At 56.9% G+C, this 27,318-nt stretch overlaps 1 protein-coding gene across 1 annotated transcript; it reads right to left on the bottom strand.

Moving 5' to 3' along the window:
• Positions 1-9,756: 9,756 nt before the first annotated feature.
• Positions 9,757-13,472, bottom strand: ENPP7 (ectonucleotide pyrophosphatase/phosphodiesterase 7). The gene is made up of 5 exons (XM_049768656.1): positions 13,211-13,472; positions 12,208-12,353; positions 11,152-11,778; positions 10,059-10,278; positions 9,757-9,842 (listed from the first exon to the last, which is right to left on the bottom strand). Exons 1-5 carry the CDS (start codon positions 13,470-13,472, stop codon positions 9,757-9,759), a joined length of 1,341 nt encoding a protein of 446 aa, XP_049624613.1.
• Between the last annotated feature and the right edge of the window lie 13,846 nt (positions 13,473-27,318).

Here is a 27,318-nt window from a genome sequence, read left to right as displayed (position 1 = left end):
CCCGCCCGCCCGCCCGCCGCGGGCCCCGAACCCGCCGCCGCCGCCTGCACCGCCGCGCGCACAAAGCGCCGCCCCCGCCCCGCGCGCCGCCCCGCGCATGCGCAGCGCCGCCAGACCACGCCCACCGGCCCGGCGCGCCACGCCCGCCGAGCCGCGCCGGCCAATGAGCGCGCGAGGGCCGGGCCCGGGGGCGGGACGAGAGGCGGGGCTAGGGCGGGGCGCGCATTGTTCGCGCCGGGCTCGGCCTGGGCCTTGCGCACCCGGGGCTGGGGGGACCCGCGCGCGCCGGGGCGGTTGCGGGGCGGGGCGCGGGGCGCGGGGCCCAGCCCGGGCAGGCTCGATCGCGGCGCGGGGCGAGTGCGGAACGCCCGCGCGGCGCCCTCGGATCCCCCGGGACCCACCCGGCTACGCAGCCCCCCGACTTCTCGGCCCCGGCCCCCGAAAACCATTCATTGTTCTGCCCCGCAGCCCTGCAGGGAAGCGGGGGCGCGGCGGGCTGGCGTTTCCTGCCCCGGGGCTCCCTTTCCTTTCCGAGGGGCCTTCCCGCCGCCCGAGCTCTGCAGCTTGAGCCGCTTGCGTGTTGGCGGAGCGAGTTTTGCCCGAGAGCAATTGGTCTATTTTTGCGCGGGAGCAGAAGGGACCGTTGCAGAGGGAGGAAGGGAATGAGGGGGGTGCAAGAGAATGGAGGGAAGAGAGAGAGGGGGGGGAGAGAGAGAGAGAGACAGAGACAGAGAGAGAGAGGGAGAGAGACAGAGGGAGAGAGAGAGAGAGAGACAGACAGAGACAGAGAGGGAGACAGGGAGAGAGAGAGGGAGAGAGACAGAGAGACAGAGGGAGAGAGAGAGGGAGAGAGACAGACAGAGAGAGACAGGGAGAGGGAGAGAGACAGAGAGAGAGAGGGAGGGAGAAAAAGAGAGGGAGGGAGAGAAGGAGAGAGAGAGACAGAGAGACACAGACAGAGACAGACAGACAGAGACAGAGATGTGAGGACATTGGCTGGGGGGTATGCACAAGCTGGAAGTCAACCGCTGTTAAACAGCGAGTGAAAAAGGTGGAAGCTAGTTACTGGAGTCTGGGGTAACTTTGTCTCCACTCACAAATGATGGTGGAGAAGGGGTCGCGTCTGAGAAGGCCCCAACTTCGGACTGCTCTTGCCCAGGGGCCCCAGGACTCCAGTCACAGTCTTTACTCTGGGATTCTCCGACTAGGCTGCCGGGAGCTCACCCAATGGGGCTGCACTGGGCTCCTCTGCCTTCTCATTTTCAGGCACCCCACCCCCTAGACACCCCTTTTTCGTTTTTGGGCCACACCCGGTGACACTCGGGTTACTCCTGGCTATGCGCTCAGAAATCGCCCTGGCTTTGGGGGACCATATGGGATTCTGGGGGATCAAACCAAGGTCCGTCCTAGGTCAGCACGTGCAAGGCAAACACCCTACTGCTGCACCACCACTCCAGTCCCCCCCCCCCCGTCCCCCTTTTAAGATTGTACGGAGCCTGGTCTGAGATAGGACAGAGTTTAAGGCACTCACCTTCCACTCTGCAGCCTCTGGCTCTAATCCCGGCACCATCTATGGGCCCCCAACCCCAGCCAGCCTTGCCAAGGTAGAACATCCCGGGGTAGGACCCCAAAATATCAGGCTTGAACCCACTCACGTGCAGTTTCACCAATAGAAATCAATCCTGGTGTGGGTTTTCCCTGGAACTGGCTGCCAAGTGCCTGTTCTGTTGAACAACTACAAGACGGTTGTTTGCGGTTGCAGAAGCCTGTCCCACTGTCACTGTGACTATTCCAAACCCCTCTAGAAAGGATCCTGCAGGATAAATGGAGTTTTGTCTCGGTAGCCTGGAAAGGAGCGGAGACGTCCTGAAACAGTAGAGACCTATTGGAACAGTAGGGACACCCCGAAAAAGTAGGGATGCCCTGGAAGAGTAGAGACCCGCTGCGGCATTCCTGACTGGCCCTTGAGCTGGCTATGAGGCTCTGCTCACCTACGAGGAAAGGTAGAGCTGGGTTAATGCCTTCAGGCTCAGGGTTTGCAGAGAACATTGAATCCTGGGGCCGGCAGCTTCTGTCCAGAGCTTTTCGGGGAATCGCCCATGCTCATGCTTCGTGCTCCGTGCTCCTGGCTCAGTGTCAGCCATAAGCTGCTGTCAGCTCTCAGATCTGACTACTCCTCTGCTGCCGAGCTGTGGCCGGAGGTGTGTCCACAGCGACCCCTCGAACAGACCACCAGATCCTCTCTCACCATCTTAGACTTCATCTAGGTGCGAGGAGATCTGTGTTCTTGTGTCTTGGGAGTTGCCAGTTCCCTCTTCTGCATGAGAGAGCCTGCCACATTGCTGCAATTTCACTGTTATCATGTTTGTTTTGTTTTGGGCCACACTCTGACTTTGCTCCAGACTTATTTCTGCCTCTGTGCTCAGGGATCCCACCTGGCAGGGCTCCGGGGACTCAGATGCTGGGGATCAAACCCGGTCAGTTGTGTGCAAGGCAAGCACCCACCCTGCTGTATTCTCTCTCCCAGCCGAAGCAGCGCTATCATTTTAGAAGGGAAGAGAGAAAAATGCTTTGTTGGTACACTCTCCAGCTGCAGTGCTTGCTGCTGCATAAGTGAGGGATCTGGGTGTGTGTAGTGCTGTGATGTAGAAATGCATCAACTTTGGGTATTCTGAGCTCAAACATTCTCTCCCAGTACACTGTGCCTGTTCGTGTGCATGTACGTGTGTAAGGTTTTTTGTTTTGTTTTTGGGTCACTCCTGGCGGTACTCAGGGGTTACTCCTGGCTCTGTGCTCAGAAATTGCTCCTGACAGGCTCAGGGGACCACATGGGATGCCGGGTATCAAACCCAGTCTGTCCCAGGTTTATCACATGCAAGGCAAATGCCCTACCGCTGTGCTGTTGCTCTGTGTACGTCTTTAAGAGGAAATTTTCTGCTCTATTAAGAAACACAACTGCCAAAAAATAAAAAAATAAAAAAAGGAAACACAGGGCCCGGAGAGATAGCACAGCGGTGTTTGCCTTGCAAGCAGCCGATCCAGGACCAAAGGTGGTTGGTTCAAATCCCGGTGTCCCATATGGTCCCCCGTGCCTGCCAGGAGCTATTTCTGAGCAGACAGCCAGGAGTAACCCCTGAGCACCACTGGGTGTGACCCAAAAAGCTTAAAAAAAAAAAAAAAAAAAGGAAACACAACTGCCAAAAATCTTTTTTTTTTTTTTTTTTGGCCACACCAAGTGGTGCTCATAGGTCATTCCTGGCTCTGTACCCAAGGTTTTTTCTGGTGGGCTCGGGAGACTCTATGGGATGTCAGGATTGAACCTAGGTCAGCCACATGCAAGGCAAATGTCCTCCGCACTATGCTATTGCTCCTGCGTGCAGGAATCTGTTCTTCACACACTGGGAGCACCCATCTTCCTGGAGCTCACTCCCAATGTGCTCTGTCCAGTTGCAGAGCACTGTGGGTAGAAGGTGCATATATTTAAAGAAGGGGAGCTGAGGTGGCTGGGATGGGGTGAAGAGGATCAGGGGAACTGGTGAGAGGGATGGGGTGACCCGGGAGGAGCTGGAGCCTGGCCTGCTCGTGTCCCCACAGGCTGGACCACCTCCTTTTTTGGTTTTGGTTTTGGGGCCACGCGCAGTAGTGCTCAGGGCTGACTCCCGGCTCTGTACTCAGAAATCACTCTTGGTGGTGCTGGGGGACCCATAGGATGCTGGGAATTGAATCCTGCATGGCTGTGTGCAAACGTCCTCCCCTCTGTGCTCTTGCTCTGGCCCTTGCAGCTCACTGTTTTTTGTTTTTTTTTTTTGTTTGTTTGTTTGTTTTGGTTTTTGGGCCACACCCGGCGGTGCTCAGGGGTTACTCCTGGCTCTCTGCTCAGAAACAGTTCCTGGCAGGCATGGGGACCATACGGGACACCGGGATTCGAACCAACCACCTTAGGTCCTGGATCGGCTGCTTGCAAGGCAAACGCCGCTGTGCTATCTCTCCGGGCCCTGCAGCTCACTGTTTAGAACACTTGTAATTGTTAATTTTTTTTTTTTAGGAAATATTGTTTTTTATTTCGGGGTTCAGACCTGGCTCAGGGCCCAACTGGGTGGTGCTCAAGAGACCATTATGTGACACTTGGATTTGGACCATACAAGCAAGACAAATCTTTAGCTTCAGTACTGGGCCTCTGACCCTGTTTTTTTGGGAAGTAACCCCTGAGCGCTGCTGGGTGTGACCCAAAAACCAAAAACCAAAAAAAAAAAAAAAAGAATTTTTATTTATATATTTATTTGTTTTGGGAACACACCCAGCGGTGCTCAGGGGTTACTCCTGGCTCTGCCTCAGAAATTGCTCCTAGCAGGCTTGGGGGACCATATGGAATGCTGGGATTTGAACCCGGGTCTGTCCTGGGTTGGCCTTGTGCAAGGCAAATGCCCTACTGCTGTGCTGTCACTCCGGCACCAGGGAAGAGATTTTGGATCATACTTGGTGGTGTCCAGGGCTTTTTCCTGAGGCTCTGTACTCAGGCATCACTCCTGGTGGGACTCCGGGGACCTTAGGTGGTGCCGGCGATTGAACCGAGGTCCGTTGCCTGCAAGACCAGTGCCTTCCCCTGTGTCCTATTGCTCTGAGCCCTCAGGGATCACTTCTGTGGGGCATAGGGGACCCTATGGGATGCCGGAGATCAAAACCTAGGCTAATTGCATGCAAGACAAGCACCCTCCCCTCTTTTTTATCTGTATGCCCCCCTCCCATTTTTTGTGTATTTGGTGGTACTCAGGTACTGGTGGTCCTCGGGTACTCCTTACTCTCAGGCCCTCTCTGCCATGTGTGTCCATCATTGCCTGGTGACATTTCAGCTGTTCTCAGCTCACACTACAGTGGGGTCCCAAACTACTATTAGCATCCTGTGCACACAAAAATGCTTGGACCTCCACGTTGAACCAACTCAGCCAGCTAGTCGGGAGAGAAGCAGAGAGATGAAGCAATTATTTTTATTATTTTTTTTATTAAAAAATTTATTCAGGGGGCCCGGAGAGATAGCACAGAGGCGTTTGCCTTGCAAGCAGCCGATCCAGGACCAAAGGTGGTTGGTTCAAATCCCGGTGTCCCATGTGGTCCCCCGTGCCTGCCAGGAGCTATTTCTGAGCAGACAGCCAGGAGTAACCCCTGAGCACCGCCGGGTGTGACCCAAAAACAAAACAAAACAAAAAAACAAACAAAAAAAACAACTTTATTTAGGGGCTGGCAAGGTGGCGCTAGAGGTAAGGTGTCTGCCTTGCAAGCACTAGCCAAGGAAGGTCCGCGGTTCGATCCCCCAGTGCCCCATATGGTCCCCCCAAGCCAGGGGCGATTTCTGATCGTTTAGCCAGGAGTAACCCCTGAGCATCAAAAGGGTGTGGCCTAAACCCCCCCCCAAAAAAAACTTTATTTATTGACTCATTGATTGATAGATTGGTTTCTGGGCTACACCCAGTGACACTCAGGGGTTACTCCTGGTTCTGTACTCAGAAATCGCCTGAAGCAGGCTGGGGGACCATATGGGAACCAGGAATCTAACCAGGTCCCTCCTGGGAGTGCCGCATGCAAGGCAAATGCCCTGCTGGTGTGCTATCATCTTCTGCCCCTGGGAGGCACCTTCTGTCTGTCTGTTGCCTTAGAGAGGTGAATTTCCAGGGATAACACAAGGGATTTATTTTTTCTCATGCAGGGGTATTAATAAGCCAAATAAGTTCCAGAAAGTCTGTTCCAGGAAATTATAATATTTTGGGTCTTCCAGGACAATGAAATTTTTTTTCTTGATAAGAATGATGATGATTTTAGGCTAAACCTGGTGGTTCGTGGGTCTTATTTCTGGCCCTATGCTCAGAGATTATTCCTGACATGGCTGAGACCATGTAGTGCTGGGAATTGAACCTGGGTCAGTTGAGTATAAGCATGTATCTTTTCTGTATCTTTTATATCTTTTTTTGTATCTTCTCTGCTGTGCTATTTCTTAGGTTCCAGTATCATCCTTTCCACCAGGACTTAATGTTTCCAACTAGACAGCACTGCAACACAGTGGCAATCTGGCCACCTTCAGAAATCACTCCTGGCGGGTGTCGGGTTGCTGAGCAGTGGCCTTGAGCTTAGGCCATGGCCCTGTGTGCTGACACAGCCGCAAGATTCACCCCGAATTGGTCATCCCATGCGCCCAGCCCCTTTGCCACCCCCTCCAACACTGCCACCTGCGGTCAGGGCCTTTGCTTTCCCCAGAAGGAGCGGGTGGGGGAGACAGGAGGGGCCTAAGGGAGCTGCTTTGGGGGTTTCCCATCACCATAGAGTCCCAGGGGGGCTGCCATCACCCCCATCCCCGGGAGGACTCCTGAATGGGTGGGGTCAGCAGGGTTCAACGGGGGGCGGGAGGTTGGGTAGGAGAGAGATTCGTGGGTAAACTCAGGCTTTACATGGAGGAGGCTCAGTTTTGATCCTCAAGTCCTGCTAGGAACCACCTCTGGGCACAGAGTTGGGGGTAAGCCCTGAGGACAGCTGGGAGTGTCCCCTTAAAAAAACCTCACAAACTGAGTAGAGCATTTCATGACCCAGGACAGACCTGGATTTGATTTCCAGCATCCATATGGTCCTCCGAGCCTGCCAGAAGTGATTTCTGAGTGTACTCCAGAGCACTATGGGGTGTGGCCCCCCAAAAAAACACTCACAAATAAATCCTTTGAGATGGTCCCCGGAGCCAGCAGGATTGAGATTTCTTAGTGCAGAGCCAGTAGTAACTCAAAAATAACACCACTACCACCACCACCACCACCACCACCAAATCCATCAGTAGCATTTTTATCTTGTATAGTTTTGGGGGCCATACCTGGTGAAGCTTAGGGTTGATTCATGACTCAGGAGCCTAGCAGGCTCGGGGAACCCTGTGGGATGCTGGAGATCAAACCCGGGTCAGCTACGTGCAAGAGGCAAACACCCTCCATGCTATGCTAGGATCCGGCCTCCTTTCCTTTCCGGGGGCCCAGGCCTTGTGCAGTTCCCACCCTCACCAGCTGAGGGCAGTCTCAGATCGAAGAGCCCAAGCCCAACTACCAGGATGGAGATACACACAGCCACTGCCTGTCTCTCGACAGCTGCAGTTAGTTTTGTTTCGTGTTCTTTTTGTTTGTCTATGTTTTTTGTTTTGTGCCCGACCCGATGGTGTCAGGGCTTATTCCTGGCTTAGCACTCAGATTACTCGAGGCAGTGCTCAGGCGACCCTATGGGAGGTTGGGGATGGAACCTGGATCAGCCGGGTGTAAGGCCAGTGCCCTCCCTGCTGTGCTCTCTTTCTGGTTCTGGCTCCTGGCTGCAGTTTTGTTCTTCTTCTGAGGCTGCTCTGGCCGTTAGAGTTCGGCCCATCTGGCTTCCATGTGAGCCTGAGGGTCACTCATCTGTGAGCCTGCAGCCCCCCACTGTCCCCCAAACCTGCCCTATGTCCCCCTGCTCCAGCCCTTTCCCTCTCACCGTCTGGGGCTTCCTGTCCCAGAGAGCCCAAGTGACTCTGTCCTGGGCACCCCTTTCTCTGCAGTGCCCTGAGTCTGTCTGTTTGTTTGAGGGTCACTCCTGCCGGGGATCGAACCTGGGCCCCTGCGTGCAGAGCCTGCACTCACCTCCTACTCTCTGGATTTATCCTGACAGAGTGGAGGCTCCAGCAGACCCATGCTTCCCGATGGGGACCCCTCACACATAACAGCACCCCAGAGTGCCAGTGTCCTGCCTTGGGGCCCTGGAAGTAGTAATCATTCCTCAGATCTTCCCATCAGTTAGCCCCAAGTCAGTGCCCAGGACCAGAAATTGAGTGATGAAGTACCAGGAGGTGGGGTGCATCTGTGTGTGTGGGCCCCTCCCACCCCAGCGAGGCCACTGAGTGCAACCTGATGTGATATTTGGATGTAGCTTGCTGAGGGGCTACAGAGCCCATTTAAGGTCTTTTTTTTGGGGGGGTAGGTGTAGTATATGAAAAAGTTTCCATAAGATTATTCTTGGAATTGTCGTCTATAAAAATATTTCCTTAGGATTGTTCTGTGACTATTGCCCCACCTAGCCCTTCCAGGTGGGGGCGCTGTGGAGTTGGCAATAAATAGCTTGATGGACAGGGGAGAGGGGGCCTTTGGCGAAAGCTGCAGGCTGCAAGAGGATTCTCTCGCTCTCTCTCTTTGCCCAATCTTTTACACCCTATCCTTCTTGTCTGTGTGGATTATTATTTGCTGCGGATAAATAGTACCAAGGTCTCCCCCCGAAAGGGGACAAGGGGATGGGAAGTAATTTCTCATTCTGGGGACTGTTCTTGGATTCACAAATACCCAACAAAGGATTGAACAGCCCAGATAATTTACAGGTAGGGGACCCACACCAGGCAGTTCTAAGGGCTCACTCCTGGCAGGCTTGGGGAACTGTAGAATCAAATAATTAATGATGGATCTGGATGGTGATGGATGGAGGTGGATGGAGGCCTTTGTCCTTTGGCCCCGGCCACGTGGCTTCATCCCCCATCAACTGGCGGGTCTGGGGTCCAGGAAAGCGACGGGTATTGAACTCACTCACAGGCAGGCATCAGGAAGCATCAGCTTTAGTCATACCCTATCCACCACATGTGTAGTCTCTAACATAACCTTTCAAGCATTCAGCCATTCTTATCTAGCCCTGCATCTATCCAGCCATCTTCCTTTGACCTCCATGCTGGTCAAAGACCAGAGGGGAGAGCCCGCCAAAGGCCAAAAGGGCAAAGACCCAATAGCCAGAGAGCCCAGCAGGGCAGACCCCGCTAATCCCCTGGCTCAAAGGCTTATCTATCTTTTCCAAGACCCCTCCCAGGAATGGGCAGGGTCTTGCAGGTAAGGTCACACATAATACCTGGATCCCAAGACCCCTCCCAGAAATGGGTGGGTCTCAGGTAGCTACAACTAAATCCAGGGTGAAGTTACAGGGAACAATATGGGATGCTGGGGATCGAATCCAGGTTGACTGTATGCAAGGCAAATGCCCTCTCCGCTGTGCTATGGCTCCAGCCGCTTATAGCGTCTTTTCATCCTTTCCACATCTCTGTGCCTGAAGGGACCACCGTGGCTGTGTTTTCAGCATGTCCTCCAGGCCGCCGGAGGGAACACGCATCCGTCGCAGAAACAGATGGCAAAGGACGCAACTTGGGTCTGTGCAAGGCTTCAGAGCTTTGGGGAGCAGCCCCCAGTACACGCATCCTGACAGGCCCCCAGGACTCCTGTAGGCCCCCAATCTGGGCTCCGGCCTGCCCTTTGCTTCTTTGTTTCTGTGGTGCTGGAGAGCCAGGACCCCACAAGACAGAGCCCAGGCAGGGATGAAAGGGGGAGCAGCTCCCTGGCTGTCACTTATTCCTCCGGGGTGCCAGGGCTGCATGGCGGTCGCCCTGTTCTGAGACTCTGGGTGGGGTTTGTTGTGGGCAGTGCTGGGACAGAACTTTTGGCTTGTTTGTGGTTGCCGGGAAGGTGCTTTGTTGCAGGGGTGCAGGAGTGGTGAGGCCTGTGGGAACAGGCCATCAGGTCCACTGGGGGACTGTGAGAAGGGAGAAGGGAGGGTCAGGGAGTGCCTGAGTGCCTCAGTGTCCCCCTTCCCCCATCCTGCCCGAAGCCCACCCAGGAGAGTAGAGACTGTGCCTACTTCTGAGGACCCCCCTGCTCTGCCCCTGCTCTGCAGGGGTCTGGAATTGGGATGGAGGGTCCCCTGTTCCCACACTATTCAGCTGCTGACCTGGAATGGGTATCACATGGCCACTTGGACGAGGAGGAACAGGGCCACCAGCAGAGTCACCAGCAGCAGGGCAGGGCCTCTGGGCGGGAGGCCGGACCCTGGAAAGGCAGGGCTGTAAGGGGGGTATCTGGCCCCTGACTCCATCCCGTCTCGCCCTCTCTGTCCCCTGTCCCTGTCCCTTAACCCATCCTTGTCCTTTTGTCCCCATCCCCCCTGCACCAGCCTCCTCTTCCACCCACCCAGTTGAGTCCTGGCCCGGCCTCACCCCCCCATCTGTGACCTCCTCACGCCCTCAGGGTGGCCCGACCACTCACCGTCTCGCAGCAGGGGCAGCAGCGTGGCCAGGTCCCCGTCGTGGGGCTCAGGCTGGATGCCCAGTAGCTGGCACATGAGTGCGTAGACATGGACGCTCTCGAAGGGCTCCACCTCCAGGCCCCGCTGGAAGTTGGGCCCCACGGCCCGGAAGATGGTCTTCATGTCCTGGACGTCGTTGCGGAAGCCATGCTCCCCGTTGTTGTTCTGCACGTTGATTCTCTGTGGGAGACGCTCATCTTGAGGGGAGCAAACCCTCAGCTGCCACTCAGAGACTGTGCTTCTCGAGTCAGAGCCCAAAGAGTTGGTCAAAGACCCCGTGGAACCTGAGACCCGGAGTGGGGAGGGCCCCATGTGCGTTGCACATGCCTGCACCCCGATTCTGAGCCCTCTGCACCTCAGCCTATATCCTAACTGCCCCAACTCTGAATTCTCAGCACCCTAGAACCTCTACTCTGAGGTTATGCTCCAACTCTAATCCTCAACTCTGGACCCCAATGCTACACCCTGACTGCACCTCAGTACTAACCCTGAACTGCCTCCCAACACGACGTCCTGTCTCTGTCCCCCAACACTACACATTCAGCACCTTGACTCTGCACCCCAGCACCCGACTTTGTAGCCTTACTCTTTATCCTGACTCTGCACTGACTTTGCATCCTCAGCACCCCGATTCTATGCTGCAACTCTGCACCCCAACACTATCACCTGGACTCTATACCTTGACCCTACACCCTCCGTCCCTCAACTCTGCAGCCCTACTCTGCCCCCCTTCTGCTCCTCAACCCCTCTGGTCTCTGATGACTGAGTCCTGGCCCTCCCCCAGATCCCCCTGCTCATGATACACACATGTGCATGTTATCCGATGCACCCAGACCGACATGCATGCAAACAGACCCACGAGTGCACTCTCATGCATGCGCGCGCGCGCGCGCGCACACACACACACACACACACACACACACACACACACACACACACCCTTTGCACAGGATGGGTCGTCCCTCTATATGGAAGGCTGGTGGAAATTAGGGGTGCTCTGGACATCCCTTCCAGGGACGTGGGCAGGCCCCCCGGCTCGGCCCAGCCTCTCACCCCATGGATGACGTAGCCAGGGTCGCTGTACATGACCAGCGGCGTGATCCGGGAGTGGCCGGCGTAGTGCAGATCCTTGGGGAAATCCTCCTTCTTGTACACGTGCAGCCTGGGGTGGGCCTTCTTGAGCACCTCGTACACCTTGTCCAGCCGCCCCTCCTTGGGGTACAGCATCCCGTTGGGGCCGTAGTCCAGGAGCTCGAAGTAGATGTCGGAGAAGCTGAAGTTGGCGAACTTGTGGAACTCCACCAGGTCGGGCGCCTTCTTGTTGACCTTGTTCATGCCATGGTCCGACGTGATGATGAGATTGAGGCGAGACTCCAGGCCTTCCTCGAGGATGCGCGAACGCAGGTAGCCCACCGTGCGGTCCACCTGTTCCACCATCTTCTTCCGCTCCTCCGAGTCCGGCCCGAACTTGTGGCCGGTGGAGTCGGGCTCCCCGAAGTAGAGGGTGACCAGGTCGAGGCCGTCGCGCGTGAACCAGCCGAGCACCGTCTCGATGTTGGCTCTCCACTCCTTCTCGTCCTTGTAGTTATGGGCGATGCCCTCCCTCCGGCTCTGCGTCACCGCCTCGCCCTGGTAGGTGACGTTGCCGCCAGGGAAGAAGAAGGAGCCGGTCTTCAAGCCCTGTGGGAGGCGGCGTGGGCCAGCCGGTCAGTGAGGGGTCTGCCCTGTGTCTACTTATTCCTCCCTTGCTGGATTCACAGTTCTCCCAGCTCCTGGGCTTCTGGGACCCACAGCAGGGGGTCCCCTGCCACTCCATGCCACCCAGGATCCCAGTGCCGGGTTCCCCTGTCCCCGCACCACCCACCAGCCTTGTGTCTTTCTTTAGGCCTGGCAGTACAGATGCCAAGTTCTCAGACTGGCTTTGTGCCCATGAGTGGGGGATGCCCGGGGCTGCGGGGTATTGTAGGACTGAGGGGCCCCTCTGAAGTTTGTTCTGGGCTCACCCAGAAACCCACATTTACCAGCTGCTAAGAACCACCCCTGGAGCCCACACCTCCCTCCCCTCCCCACTTCCCCTTCACGGAGTGCCACATGTGGGCTGGCGGGCACCTGGCGCTGTGCGGTGATCCAGATGGGGATACTCCCGTTGTCCCACCAGCTGCCCTTGCTCAGCGTCGGGTGGTACGGCAGTTTCACGCGGTTGCTGAGGTTGTAGAACATGTTGTGGACCACCCCGTGGTTCTCGATGTACTTGCCTGCGGGCAGGGGATGCTGAGCCACGCCCCGGCACATGCACACACCCCTCAGCCTGGGAGGGGACCCCTAGATTGGGGCAGAAAGGTGGAGGGGTCCCAGCCACCAGGCCAGCTCCTTGTCTGTCATGTAGGTTCCCTGGCTGTGTGTGAGGGGGATCTGTTGACACTGAGAAGGTCCCCAAAGTCCTGGACCACTAAGAGGGGGGAGCCGTAGCACAGCATGGAGGTGCCTCTGCCTTGCACGCTGCTGACCCGGATTCCATTCTCCCCAGCATCCCCTAGGGTCCCCCTCGGCCCGCCAGGACTGACCCCTGAGAACCGAGCCAGGAATAAGGTGATTCCTGAGCTCAAAGAACCCAAACAAACAGAGACCATCAACAATCACAAATGGTGTGTTATCTGGAAGTCTGGGGTCTCTCCAGGGCATGGGGGTCTCACTCCACTGGCCAGAGCTTGAGGTTGGTGGGCAGGGGTACAGAGCAGATGCAGGGGAGTGGGGGAGCAGGGCCAGCGCAGGGGCGGGACCCAGTGTGGATGCTCCTGTGACCAGTTGGACGCTGGTCTCCAGGCACTGGCACTGACCTCTGATTCTGATTCTGAGGTATTTGGGGGCTCTGGGGGCCACACCTGGCTGTGCTCAGGGATCTGTCCTGGGCATGTGGGATCCTGGGCTCTGAACCTGGGCTGGCTGCGTGCAAGGCCCCACCTGCTGCTTGGGCCTGTCCTGGCACTGTTGAGACTTTGCAGGACGGCCCTGGGTGCCCTCAGGGCCGCCCAGTCCCGGCACCCCTCCCTGGCCAGGCCCTGCCTGTGCTCGGGACCCCCATCTGGGACTCCAATGCGCCAGATGTTCTCACCGGTGACCAGGGTGAAGTGGCAGGGGCTGGTCATGGTGACGAAGGGAGGCGTCATGTGGCGTGCCTTTACGCCCTCACGGACCATGGTGTCCAGGTTCGGTGTGTTCACGTCTTGGTCATAGTCCCAGCGGAAGCCGTCGAAGGACACAAGCAGCAGCTTGTTCCGGGGGCTCTGCAGAGTGTCTGATTCTACCGGAGCCCCAAGCCCGGGAGTGGGCAACATGGCCAGCACCAGCCCCACCAGCATGGCCCTGGTGTCCATGGTGGCTCCGTGCGGTGCCAAGTCTCGGTTGCAGGCTGTCCGCTCGCGGGCACTGGGCGCTGCACTCTGCTCTCCACCCGCTTCTTATATCCTGCAGTGCCCGACCCACACCCTGCCTTGCCCATAGACACCTGTCCCTTGGCAGGGCGGGTCCGGGCAGGGCAGGCCCATAGGTGGCATCCAGGCCCTGGGCAGTGCTCCTCTCTAGCCTCATGGCATAGGCTTTGGGGACTGTGGGAGGACAGGGACCCCTCCTAGGGTCCCTCAGAGAGTGAGGACAGAGATAGGTACCATGAGGCGGTGCCTATGAACCACAGTCACACTGGAATGTTCTGGAGTCAGCTTGTTGATGGGAATGGCCAATGTGTCTGATGGGAGAGGCTGGCAGGTCTGATGGGGAGACTCATGTCTGATGGAGGTGTTCTGCAGATCTGATGGCGGCTGGAATCCTGTCAGGATGATCTTGGGTGACACTTGGCACCAGCGCACCCCTTTGTGGGGAGCCCCCTGCACCCCACCCCATCACAGCAGCCTCCCTTGCCCTGTGGTTGTAGTTTCTGTGACCTGGGTTCTCTCTGCTCAGGTGCCTGGGAGCCTCGTGGGGAGATCCCAGATGGCCAAACAGCAGGAGAATGAGAACGGAGACAGGCCCATGCAGGGCCCGCTAGGAGGGACCAGGGTGCATGAAAAGGGGGTTCAGTCACTGTGTGACCGAAGGCACTGTGTACCTTAGGAGAGGGTGCTGGGGGCAGGCTGGAGGGCTTCCTGAAGATGCTGGTATGTTGGCAGATGGGGGGAGGTCACAGGAAGTGGGCAGCAAGGCGCCCAGGCAGGGGGTGGCCAGGCAGGGGTGCCCTTTCCGTGAAGAGGTGCTTAGGAGTTGGGGTGGCTGTTTTGTGATGGCAGGGGGTGTGGGTTGGGGGAAAGATTGCATTTATCAGGATGTAGCAGGAAGGACCATCGTCTGGGCAGGATGAAGGCAAAAAATGAAAGGTGAAGGGTGAAGGTAAAGGTGAAAGGTGAAGGGTGAAGAGTGAAGAGTGAAAAGTACATCCTGGCTTGTCTCCGGTACTCTGCCTCGCTGCCCCTCCTGCTCTAAGCCTGGACTGGGGTGATCTGCCTCCAGGGGCGGGGCGGTGTAGGCCCCTGCCCACTCATGCTTCTCTCTCCGGTCCCACCATGGACACTGGCCTCTCCCTGCTGGTGTCCTGCTGAGCCCCTGTTCTGGAGTGTCCCATGATCCCTGCTTTGTGCCTGGGTCACCTTGCTCAACCCTAATTCCAGGGGCTGGGTGCAGTGTCATGTCCCAGCCCTGGGCATGCTCCCAACCTAACCCAGACAGCCCCACCCCAACCAGTGGGGAAACTGAGGCAAAGAGCTGTTTCTGGCCTTCTGCATGTGGGGCTCCCAACCCAGCACTTGGGCTCTTGCTTGGATATCACGGGGGCCTTCTCACCTTTGGGGCTCCTCTGACTGCAGGAGGGACCCCCATGCTTTGGCCCTGCACTCTCAGCGGGGGATGCTGGGTTTGGTGTGCTTCGGGGGCAGCTTGCAAAGGACCCTCCCAGCCACACAGTTGTGACACTGTCCTAAGCATGTGGCTTGGGGCCGGGCGGTGGCGCTGGAGGTAAGGTGCCTGCTTTGCCTGCGCTACCTAGGACGGACCGCGGTTCGATCCCCCGGCGTCCCATATGGTCCCCCAAGAAGCCAGGAGCAACTTCTGAGCGCATAGCCAGGAGTAACCCCTGAGCGTCACAGGGTGTGGCCCAAAAAAACCAAAAAAAAAAAAAAAAAAAAAAGAAAACTGATTTTACCGGAGAGATAGCATGGTGGTAAGGCATTTGCCTTTCATGAAGAAGGTCAGTGGTTCGAATCCTGGCATCCCATATGGTCCTTGACCCTGCCAGAAGCGATTTCTGAGCATAAATCTGCCGGGTGTGACCCAAGAAAACCAAAACAAAAAAAAAAAAAAAAAAAAAAAGCAAAGAAATATAACCCTAAGCATGTGGCTTACACTAGGGTCACTGGTCACCCTGTTCTGCTGGTTTATCTGAATTGCACGGGCGGGGGTGGGTTGGTGGGAAGAGAATGTGCCAGACACCTCGGGGACTTGGACTGGTTGGGAGTTACCTGGTTTCTTTCCTCCAGTGTGGGGACCCCCGGGCCATTGTGGAGGGACTGGGGTTGTCTCAGGAAGTTCACAGCATATTTCAGAGCCTCCTTGGGAGAGAAGCCCTGTGATGTCCCTATGTGTCCCTGTGTGTTTTTGTGATGTACCTCTTGTCCCTGTGTGTCCCCTGCTCTCTTGCCTGTTGGCCTTCAGGTCAGTGAGGGACTAGAAGCTTCTGGAAAGCAAGAGCGTGTGTTGAGTCTTGATCCCAGCACCTGGGACTGTGACCAGTGCAGAGAAGGCAGTGGGGGGATTTGAGGTCTTATCTTTTTGGGGATCAGACCCTGTGTCAGGGAGGCTGTGTTCCCCCGTGAATATGTCCTGGCCCCCATGGTCCTGCTGGAAGATCCAACTTTGAGGGGCGTCGTGAGTTCAACCGTCCGGACTTTGGGGTGAGGCCAACCCTTTGCAAATAGAAACTGGGAGGGGCCAGAGGATAGCACAGGGGGAGGTGCTGGCCCGGGTTCGAACCCGGAACCAAATAGCATCCCAATCTCTACCACGAGTGGTTTCTGAACACAGAACCTCACTGCCAGGTGAGGCCTCAAACAAATCATGACCCAGAAGCCCCGTTTCTCAGCAGACGCTGAGGGGATGCAGCCAGGGCAGGCCTGTCCGGGTGTGGCCCTGGAGGCGCCTTCCGGGAGCAGGATGAGCCTTTGACTGGGTGGTGAGGAGCACTTGGTTGGACCCTGGGGTGTTTATCTGCTGTTTTCGTCCTGATTAGCTCTGGGGCGGTTCCAAGAAGCGGCTGGACCTGGATGCATCTTGGGGTTGACCTTCGCCACCCGCCCAGGCACACCTGTGGCTCTTCCTGCTGGCAACTGTGCCCCACAGGGCCCCACCTCCTCCCTGCTCCCTCTGTGGTCCCCTGGCCTTGGAGGTGTGGGGCGCGGTGGGTTCCCCCAGGGTTAGTGCTGAGGGGGCTGGGAGAGTCTGGGGGCTGCGGGGCTCCACCCTCAGTAGACAAGGGGTGACAAGTATGATCATGCATATGACCACATGTGCAAGAAACCCATGTGTGGTACATGCATGTATATTCTGTGCACACATGCGTGCAGGGGTGTGCATTTTGCAGCGCATGGTGCATGCATTCTGTAGGACACTTGTGCGTCTATTTGGTGTGCTCATACCTGTGTGTACATGCATGTGTGTCTGTTCATGAGTGTGTTTGTGAGCATGTGCAGAGATGTGAGCAGGAGCATGGTGTCTGTTATGTGAGTAGGCACAATGTGTACGCCTTTATTTTGTGTGAGCATCTGTGTGTGCCTGTATCTTGTGCGTGTACCCCCTGGTTTGCAGCAAAAGTAGGGTGTCCTCTTGAGTCTGGGGGCAGGTGCAATTCCACATGATGGGACGACTGAGTTAGGTGGCTGAGGACCCCCACCTGGGGTCTGAGGGCGTCCTTGGGTGTTCCGGCAAATACTTTGTTTTAGGTGGGGCTGCAGGTAAGAAAGATGGAGACATTAGGGGCACTGGGGGAGTATAGTTCCTGGAAGCCCGTGCTCCCTCTCTCTTCCTTCTCCCCTTCCTCCCCTGCCCCACCTCAGGCCCACATTGGCTCTTCAGGCGCCCCTGGAGGAGGGCAGAGCTGGCAGCTGTTTGGGGAGGCCGAGAAGGCAGGTGGGTGACCTGGGACCCAGCATAGGGGCCTTGGGCGGTGTCCCGGGCTGTGTCCCTAGCTAAACCCTGTGGGTGAGAGCCCCGAGATGGCCCAGGGGGCTGTGGTGGAAAAGTGATGTCTTCCCCCATGTGGCTGCAACTGTGTCCCTGGACACAGGCCTTGCAGGCTCACAGCTGTCCCCGCCATGTCCTGATCGCCCTGTCCCCAGGGTCACTGGAGCTCTGGGCTGGGCCCAATAATGGGGGAGGGGCAGGGCATTTTTCACAATGATGCACCAGCACCCCGGCAGGAGAGTTAGGGTGTCTGGGGAATGGCAGGGGCAGGGGCCCAGGGCCTGGAGATGCCGGGGGTTGCAGAGCTCCACTCAAGTGTGGGTGTCCAAGGCCACGACTCAGCTCAGAGGCTCAGGTTGTGCCAGCTGTGGGGTGTTTGTAGTCGGGGTGAGGCCAGGAACCCTCAAGGCACAGAGCAAGGAAGAGACAGATAGGGTGTATGAGGGGAACCTCAATGTGAGACTCAACCCTGAGCCCTCCCAGGGAGTGGTGAGGAAAGGCTGGAGAGAGAGCACAGTGGGAAGGGCGTTTGCCTTGCATGCAGCAGAGTCGGTTTTGATCCCTGGCCTCCCACAGGGTCCTCCGAGACTGTCAGGAGTGATTCCTGAGCACAGAGCCAGGAGGAACCCCGGAGTATTGCCGGTGTGGTTTTTGGGTCACACCAGCAGTGCTCAGGGGTTCCTCCTGGCTCTATGCTCAGAAATCGCTCCTGGCAGGCTCAAGGGACCATATGGGACGCCGGGATTTGAACCACCGTCCTTCTGCATGCAAGGCAAATGCCTTACCTCCATGCTATCTCTCCAGCCCGACCCAAATGTCAAGCCAAAACCAAACCAAACCCCAAAGAGAAGGTGGAAAGGCCTTGGGGGAAGGGGGAACAGTGTGGGGAAGGGGAAGGGCACTAGGTGGGGTGTGCTGGGGACAGCTGCTGGGTGCCTCAGCGAAAGATGCTGATCAGGTTCCTGAAGAGATAAGAGATGCCCTGGACCAGGGACACCACATATCAGGAATCCTGTATCAGGAATCCCGTATCAGGACACCCCCATATCAGGGCCACTCCATATCAAGATTCCCGTTATCAGGACACCCCGTATCAAAGAAACCCTGTCTCTTCACAGATTACAGATGCCTGAGGACTCCCCATTCCGACCCCACCCAGAGTGCCCTTTCCCCAGGCACAGCCCCTCTCAGGGGGTGGCGAGCCCTGAGTCACTGCACCCCAGAAAGCGCCTCTGGGCATGCCCAGCTATTTGCAGATTAGGGGACTTGGGGTTCACGGGGTGGGGACGGTGGCAGGGGTGAGGCAAGAGGAGGGGGCCCAACCCTGTCACTAAAGCAACATAAACAGGGACAGGAGGAGATGAAAAAGATAAAAAAAAAATGAAAGAAAACAGAGAGGGGAATTCCAGTGTGTGTGCACAGGTGTGTGTTAGAGAGAGAGAGAGAGAGAGAGAGAGAGAGAGAGAGAGAGAGAGAGAGAGAGAGAGAACATGTGACCACACCTAGTGGTGTTCAGGGACCCTGAAGTTTTTGGATCATACATACAAAATTCTTTTCTTTGGGGGGCGGGTTGGTTCATACTTGGCAGTGGCATCAGGAGTTACTCCTGGCTCTGCACTTAGAAATCGCTCCTGGCAGGCTCGGGGGACCATATGGGATGCTGGGATTTGAACAGGGGTCCGTCCTGTGTTGACCTCAAACACCTTACTGCTGTGTTATCGCTCCTTTACATACAAAATTCTGCTCTGGGCCTGACTGTCTTGCCTTGATTCACTTCCTTTTTGGGGGGCACCACTGACAGGGCTCAAGGGTTCCTCCTGACTCTGTGCTCAGGAATCACCCCTGGTAGGTTTGGGGGACCCTCCCTGCTGTGCTCTCTCTCTCCAGCACCTGGATTCACTTCTAATCTGACTTTTCCAAAAGCAGAGTTGTTGGGCCTGAATGACAGCACAGTGAGGAGGGCGTTTACGTTGCACGTGGCTGACCCAGGTTCGAACCCCAGAGCTGCCAAGACTGATCCCTGAGTGCAGAGCCCTGGGAGGGGGGGTGCTCTGAACGTCCCCAGGTATGGTCCCCCAAAACAAAAGCAAACAGAAGAAAAACTTCAAACAAGGCGTATTTGAGGTGCTGGTTGCTTCCCCCATTGCCCCTCTCTGAGTTGTTGCTTGGAGACTTCCCGTCTGTGCCCCTGGCCTGACCCAGGGAGAGCCCATACGGGCTCTGTGGGCACCTAGGCTGAGCCCACCTCTGCTGCCACACCGTTGTGGTCCCGGGACCTTCCACCAGGTGGCGCCGTCCAGCCACAGACCCAGAGGGCAGGTGTTGGGGTGAGTGTAGCTGGGAATACCCACTTATCCCTCTGCCTACCCTCCCCAGGCCTGGCGGGGCCCAAGGCAGCAGTGACTGCTGTGCCCTGCGGTGCGGAGAAGCGCTGGTTTCTCACCCTTACCCTCCAGCTCACGAGGGTCCCAGGATTGGAACTGGCTCTGAGGGGGGCCCTGCAGAAGGGCACGGCCAGGCTCACCTGTGCACTCTGACTTCCCTGGGGTCTCCCTCTGGTCTGGCCCTGTCCAGCTTCACTGGCTGGCAGTGACTTGGAATGTGGCTGGGGGCCCAGACTAGGGATGAAGGAGGGTCCCAGGGGACGCTGGAGGTTCTGAGTATTTTGGGGAGAGTTTTGGGCCACATCTGGTGGTGCTCAGGGACAATTCCTGGCTCTGTGCTCAAAAATCACTCCTGGTGATGCTGGGGGGGTCCATGGGACTGGGGGCACTGAACCTGGTTGGCCGCGTCAAGGCTAGCGCCGTCCCCACTTAGCTCTCTCTGGCAAAGATGGAGGTTCTGATTGGTGCTGGTGTGTTTGTGCCCCATGCCCTGGCTGAGCACTTCCCTTGGAGCACCTCAAGGCTGTGGTTCCCCTTAGGAGTCCGCTATGATTCTCCCTGGAAGTCTCTGGGTCATTCACTCTGGGTCACTCAGCCCCCAAAGGTGAGCCCTTTGGGTTTTCCTGCTCTGCCCACACCTGGCTCTTCTCTGTTCCCATTAGATCTTTCAGGGGTGCCGATTGTCAGTGTGACCTCACTGGTATACAAGGTGGCCATCCCCTGCCTCCCACCCCTACCTGCCCTCCAGTGCCTTGTGTGCCTTGTCTCGCTCTGGGTCCCTGCCCCTGCAGTCCAGTGCAGACGGCAGTTCTGCTTGGTTTTGGGGTCTAGGGGACATCAAAGGTTCCTCCTGAGTTCGGGGTGAGTGGGGATGCTCGCCGTGTCCCAGAGCCCCCTGAACCCATGAGCAGGATGAGGGGCTGAACCCAGGACGGCGTGTTGGGGCCACGGCACCCTTCACCTTGGCCTGTCTCCCCCATCTGGCTTGCCAGCCTGTGACTTTTCAGCCTCCTGGGGGCTGGAGGGCCTGGGGGGGTTCTGAGTACCCCAGTCCCCCCACTAGCACTTTCCCCATTTCCAGGAGGCCTCACAGTGGTCGCCAAGTCTATGCATGGGCTAGGCCGGCATCTCTCCTGACTCTTCATCTCTTCTATCTCTTTGTCTCTCCTGCTCACCAGGGTGCTGGGCGGGGGGGTCCCAGGCCCCAGAAGGATCCGGTTTTATTGGTTTTATTCCTTCGGCTCACTGCCAGGAGCCCTGGCCTCCCTGTTGGTGTCAGATCCAGGTGGCAGAGGCTGAAGGAGCCATCTGCGGCAGGCGGAGCTTGGGGCTGACTCCTGCGAAGTGCTCCGTGATGACTCTTGCTCAGTGCTTGGGTTTACTCCTAACTCGGTGCTCAGGGCTCGTTACTGGCTCTGGTGCTCGGGCCATATCGTCCTTCCCAACTCCGCACCAGATGCAGGATCTTCTATCCAAGAACAAGACGATGGATAAATCTGTGAGGAGGAGAAGGAACTGTGCTGCCTGTGCTCTGCCATTGCCACCCCGCCTGGTCCCGCCTAGCTAGCGAGTAGGCAAGGGGGACGGTGTGCAGGTGAGGGGCAGGCCCCCGGCCTAGCCACCTCCCGCTCACAATGCACTCAGTCCCAAAAGATGACTTTCTTTTCTTTTATAGTTTTGGTTTGGGGCCACATCTGGCAGTGCTTGGTTTACTCCTGGCGCTGTTCAAGGATGCTGGGATTGAACCCGGGTCAGTTCAGTACAAGGCACTGTACTCCCCACTGCGCTAATGTTTGACTCCCATCTCAGGAACATTCTCACGTTGCCAGGAGCACTTTGGGAGCTGATAAGAAGCTGGGTGAGGGTAGTGGGGGAGATCTGGCCTCTCCGAACAACCCTGAGACCTGTGAAGGGCGAGCGGCCCCGGGAGGCTCAGGCCCTGGAAGTTAGTGCCCAGCCTTCACACCTGGCACTGCCAGGCACAGCTGGAACTGGGGCTTGATAAAAGGTCCCAGGGCACCATGGGGTTCAGCTGCTACAGCCTAGTTACAGGGCGGTGTGGAGGCTTTGGAACAGTTACCTGCGTCTGGCAGAAGCAGCAGCAACGCCCACTCGGACTTGGCAGTGGTGTGGGAACAGAGTGGGCCCCCCTAGGTCCCCCTGGGTGATGCTTCATTTTTGGTTCCTTGAGCTGGGCCTGTGGCAGTTTCTGTCTCCTCCTCACAGCACAGGACAGGGACAAGTGTCCTGCACACTGACACCCCCATGGGGCCTAGAGTCTGAGAATAAGAATGAATGACTGGGGGCCGGGCGGTGGCGCTAAAGGTAAGGTGCGCCTGCCTTGCCTGCGCTAGCCTTGGACGGACCGCGGTTCGATCCCCCGGTGTCCCATATGGTCCCCCAAGCCAGGAGCAACTTCTGAGCGCATAGCCAGGAGTAACCCCTGAGCGTTACCGGGTGTGGCCCAAAAACCAAAAAAAAAAAAAAAAGAAAAAGAATGAATGACTGGTACCTGAGCAATAGCACAACAGTAGGACATTTGCCTTACATGCATCCAACCCAACATGGACCCCAGTTTGATTCCGGGCATCCCATGTAGTCCCCTGAGCCTGCCAGGAGCGATTTCTAAGCACAGAGCCAGGAGTAACTCCTGAGCGCTGGCGGGTGTTGACTCAAGCCCTCCCCCTCCCCAAAAAGAAAAGAATGACTGGGGGCTGGAGTGGTGGCAAAGCGGTAAGGCATTTGCCTTGCATGCACTGACCTAGAACGGACTGCGGTTCAATCCCCTGGCGTCCCATATGGTCCCCCAAGCCAGGAGCGATTTGAGTGCAAAGTGCAAAGCTCAAAGCCAGGAGTAACCCCTGAGTATCACCGGGTGTGGTCCCCCCCAAAAAAAAAGAATGACTGGGGGGCCGGAGAGATACACAGCAGTAAGCCATTTGCCTTGCATGCAGAAGGACGCTGGTTTGAATCCCGGCATCCCATATGGTCCCCCGAGCCTGCCGGGGGTCATTTCTGAGCATAGAGCCAGGAGGAAGCCCTAAGTGCTGCTGATGTGACTCAAAACGAAACAAAACAAAAAAGAATGACTGAGCTTGGACAGCGGTGAGGGGGTTGGGATGGAGAGGGGAGAGCCAGGGAAGGGCAAGAGGAAGAGATAGGGGAGGGGGCAGTGGACACCTGGTCCCATCTGGCCCACCTGCCATTGAACTTGCCCAGCATGGCTGTGAGCTTAGAAGGAGGAGAGCACAGCGCGTCCTCAGGCCCCAGACAAGAAGGACAAGAGCTTCTGCTGCAGACAGGGCCGAGGGTCTCAGGGTCACAGCAGGCTGGCCCCACCCTCCCGCCTCTTTCTAGGGACCGGCACCCTCTGTTCCCTGTCCGTTCTCCTCTTACAGAGGACCACCGTCTTTTGTCCCTCCCTGCCTCCCGGTCCTCCCCCTTCAGAGACCCGAGCAGACCCATCTTGGCCATCAGGCTGTCAGGCCGTCCACGCTCTGCAATATTAAATCTGTTCAGAATATTAAATAATTTCCTCTCCAATGACCCCGTAAATTTAATTAGAGCTTGTTTTCCCAATAGAGTCGTCTCCTGTTTCTGGTACGGCCCCACGAGGGGGCCCAGGTTCTCGCAAGTCTGCGCACCCTCAGCTGCTCTGGCTCAGGCACCATTTGGGGTTTCTGGAGTGTTTTTTGTTTGTTTGTTTTGGCCACACCCGGCAGCACTCAGGGGTTCCTCGTGGCTCTGCGCTTAGAAATTGCTCCTGGCTCGGGGGACCATATGAGATGATGGGGATCCAACCCCGTGTCCCTCCTGGGTCAGCTGTGTGCAAGGCAAACGCCCTACTGCTGTGCTACCACTCCAGCCACTCTGGAGTGGTGTCGTGGTGGGTCTAGGGTCCGCTGGGCCCGGCTGCCAGGGTCTTCAGTGGGGCCACCTGTAGAACACCCCCGGGCCTCAGAGTGCTGAGTCCCTCTCCCCAGCAGGCAGACAGCCATTGCTCTCCCCCCTGTAGTCAGGTCTCAAATTCACTGCCCGTGGACGATGGGGACGGGGAAGGTGAGAGTATGGGGTCACTCGGGGCTCTTGACCTCCTGCCTCAGCACTTCCCTGGCTTCCCCAGGCTGGTCTGACGAGCACTTTCCTGGAGTCTCCCTAGCTGGCCCCAGTGGGATTGCTCTTCTCTGAGCCCCGAGGGGCAGCTCCTGACTGGAGCCTCTTTGGGGAATTAAACCCCAGTTCTTCCACCTCTGGAGCTTCTGCCACTGCTCTGGATGGAACCACCAGGCCCTGAGCACCGCTCTCCTGGTTTCCCGTGAGAACAGATGGGGTAGGTACAGTTTGGGTCCCTGTGACCTGCCCAGCAGTGGGTCCCATCCCTAGAGACTGCATGGGAGAGACTCTCATGAGCACTGATTCCATCTCAGTGCAGGCAGGGAAGGCTTTGGATCAGGAGCACCGGAGTCACGCCCAAAGCTGTATCTCTTCTCCTCACCTTGCCACCCTGCCTCTCTGGTGGCTGCCAAGGTGGTTGCCCTCGCCTCTTGCTCCTCTCTGGCTGCGTCTCGATCTTCTTCCTGTTTTTTTCTCTTGCACCTGCAGATCTGAGTGCAGGTCTCGAGGCCACCTCTGATGATTTTGAAGGTCCCTGTTTCTCTACGTAGCTTCTCTTTGCCCTTTGCTGTCTCTACATCTGGCCAAGTTCCAATGTGAGCAAGATAGAAACTGGGGAACTGGGTCGGAGAGATAGCACAGAGTAGGACGTTTGCCTTGCATGCAGCCTACCCAGGACAGACCTGGGTTTGAATCTGGTCATCCCATATGGTCCCCCGAGCCTGCCAGGAGTGATTTCTGAGAGCCAGGAGGAACCTGGCCAGGAATAGTCACTGGGTGTGGCCCGAAAACCAAGAAAATAAAGGGGGGGATTGAAAGTTTGTATCCTCCCCCTGCTTCCCCCCAGCCTCCCTTGGTAGGGGGTGCCCACACCCTGTTGGAAGCTGCTCGGAGGAAGCCGCAGGCCTGGTCACCAGTGGCTGGGTTGGCTGTATGTGCCATAGGCTGCGTCAGACCTGGCACACCTGCTTGCATGGAGCCAACCAGGATCCGTGGAACCTCCAGACCGGAGCCTGCCCAGCCGTGGGGATGTCCCTTCCATTGGCGTTGGAGCCCAGCTCGGCTGTGCAGCCTTGAAGCCCCCGGACCCCAGTGGGCCCAGATGATCCTGGCACTGCAGTGTCAGGACAGAACCTCGTGCCCAGAGCCTCAGGGAGAACCATGATAATTGCTGGGAGAGAATCATCCTCCCCATAATCAAAACTAGCACACCCCCTTTTTATTTGTTTATTTGTTTGTTTTTTGATCTTTGGGCAACACCTAGTGCTCAGGGGTTACTCCTGACTCTTTGCTCAGGAATCACTCCTGGCAGGCTTGGGGGACCCTATGGGATGCCGGGGATCAAACCCGGGTTGGCTGCGTACAAGGCAAATGCTCTCCCCACTATGCTGTTGCTTTGGCTCCTTGAAATTGAATTTTTAATGAGTACACAAATTATTTATTATTATTTTTAGTGAGCACACGACTAAGCATTTCATGGTTGGCTATACCGTTTGGTTTTGCAGACACTCGCCCAGAACCACCCAAGAACCATCCAGAACCATCTGGAGTCCAGGCTGTGTTCTGCACCCCATTTTCTCCTGACGTGAAATCTTCCAAGTGCTGAGTCAGAGGCTAAGTACATCTTGGTGGCGTTTGCTCTGAGTGCTCATGGACCCACGAGGAGGAGGGTGCCATCCTGGAACCCCATGGCCAGTATATGGAAGGCACTGCTCCCAAGAAATGGGGGTGCCATAACACTCTTTGTATGTCTGTTTGTTTCTGTTATGGGGGCACACCTGATGATGCTCAGGGGTTACTCTTGGCTCTGCATTCAGGAATCACTCCTGGAGGGCTCAGGAGAACATGTAAGATGCCGGAAATCAAATTTGGGTCAGCTGCGTGGAAGGCAAGTGCTTCTCTACTGAAGACTTATACAAGAAGTCAGAGGCCAAACTTGGTTCTGAAACTTTGAATGCAGGGTGCTCCTTGTCCATCCAGCACCGTGGGAGTCCCTGAGCATCTCAGGAAGGGACCTGTCTCCCAGGACACAGATGGCGGCATATCTTCCCCCCCACACACACACTTGGAAAGGAGGTTTGGGCCACACCCAATGGTGCTCAGGGCTGACCCTTGACTCTGCACTCAGGAATCATTCCTGGTAGGCTTGGGGGAATCTCTGAGGGATGCCGAGGATCGAACCTGGGTTAGCCATGTGCAAGGCAAACACCCTCCCCACTGTGCTCTCTGTTCAGCCATGATGCCTTTAGCTTCTTTATTCTTTCCTTCCTCAGTGTCCAGCACTGACTTGGTCTCCCGTATGTGAGGTGAACCCCAGGACCCCCAGATCATAACCCCATTAGGACTGAGGGGTCCAGAGAGAAGGAGGGATGGTGGTGGGACCTGGTGGGTGCCTTTGGGGAGAAGAGGAGCAAGGAATGAATTAGGGTTTATTCATTTCACCTCAAAACATCTGGGGTCCAGAGAGGGGATCCCCAGAAGTGTGGGGAGTCTCACTTGGGGATGATGGTGATGTTCAGGTCCTGCAGGGAAACTTATGCAGGACAAAGCACCCTAGACAGCAGAATTTGGTCCAGGCTGCACGAATGTCGCTTCGGTTCCAATGACAGTAGCATAGCCCCTGGCTGCGTCTCCCCCTGTGGAAAGTGCATCCCTGTCTGTCTGTGCTGAGGGTTCCAGCCAGAGGCAGCACCTCAGAAGGGCCCGGGGGTCTCCAGGATGCGTAGGGTAGGCAGAGCAGAGAGAAGCAGCAAGAGGGGTTCTGGTGCCGAGAGCTTTGTCACCCACCTACTGCCCCTCTTGGGATCTGGGCGGGGTTGTGGGAGAGGCTCTGGATTCCGGTGCCAGGCAGAGGAGCTATTTTGGATCCAAATTCGCCTCCCTGAGGGGGTGGAGTGGGGAACATCACCTGGAAGGGTGACTCCCCGTCCCCATCCCTGCGGATCCACACAGCTGCAGGGCGGGTGGCAGGCAGGGACAGGCAGCAGAAAGCTGGAGCATTAGTGGTCCAGGGCCAGGCCTGAGCTGTCAGCGGAGGCCTGGCCACAGTGGGGAGCTAGGCCAGGCACCCCCATCTCAGACCAGACCCTGCTTCTCCCACTGGGAGAGGCTCCCTCCTGCCCCTCAGACTCTGAAGGCCTAGCAGGGGGACAGCAGGGTGCAGGAAGACTCCCTAGGAAAAACTTCTAGGTGACAGAGGGCATTGGGGTTCATGCCAGCTTAGACCAAAGATCAGGCCCATCTCAGGATCTTGGTCCTACCCTGGCACCCAGCACCCAGGGTTTGCTGTGGTTTCACCTTGGTGCCCACCAGCCCCGTCCGGGTCACATCAGCAAGAGCTCCCTAAGTTGCCAAGCACTGATCCGTGTAGGGAGGGAAGAAGTGATTGGGGAAGGGACACAGCTGGGCAGACACATTGGCCTGCAGACAGACACACAGACAGGCACATGGACAGACAGACGGACTGACTTAGAGAGACACATGATGGACACAGATGGAAGCA

The sequence above is a fragment of the Suncus etruscus genome, chromosome 1 (genome assembly GCF_024139225.1).
Source record: "Suncus etruscus isolate mSunEtr1 chromosome 1, mSunEtr1.pri.cur, whole genome shotgun sequence".
Classification (NCBI taxonomy): Eukaryota; Metazoa; Chordata; class Mammalia; order Eulipotyphla; family Soricidae; genus Suncus; species Suncus etruscus.
Note: the sequence above shows the minus strand (reverse complement) of the source record. Positions and strands in the feature narration are given on the sequence as shown.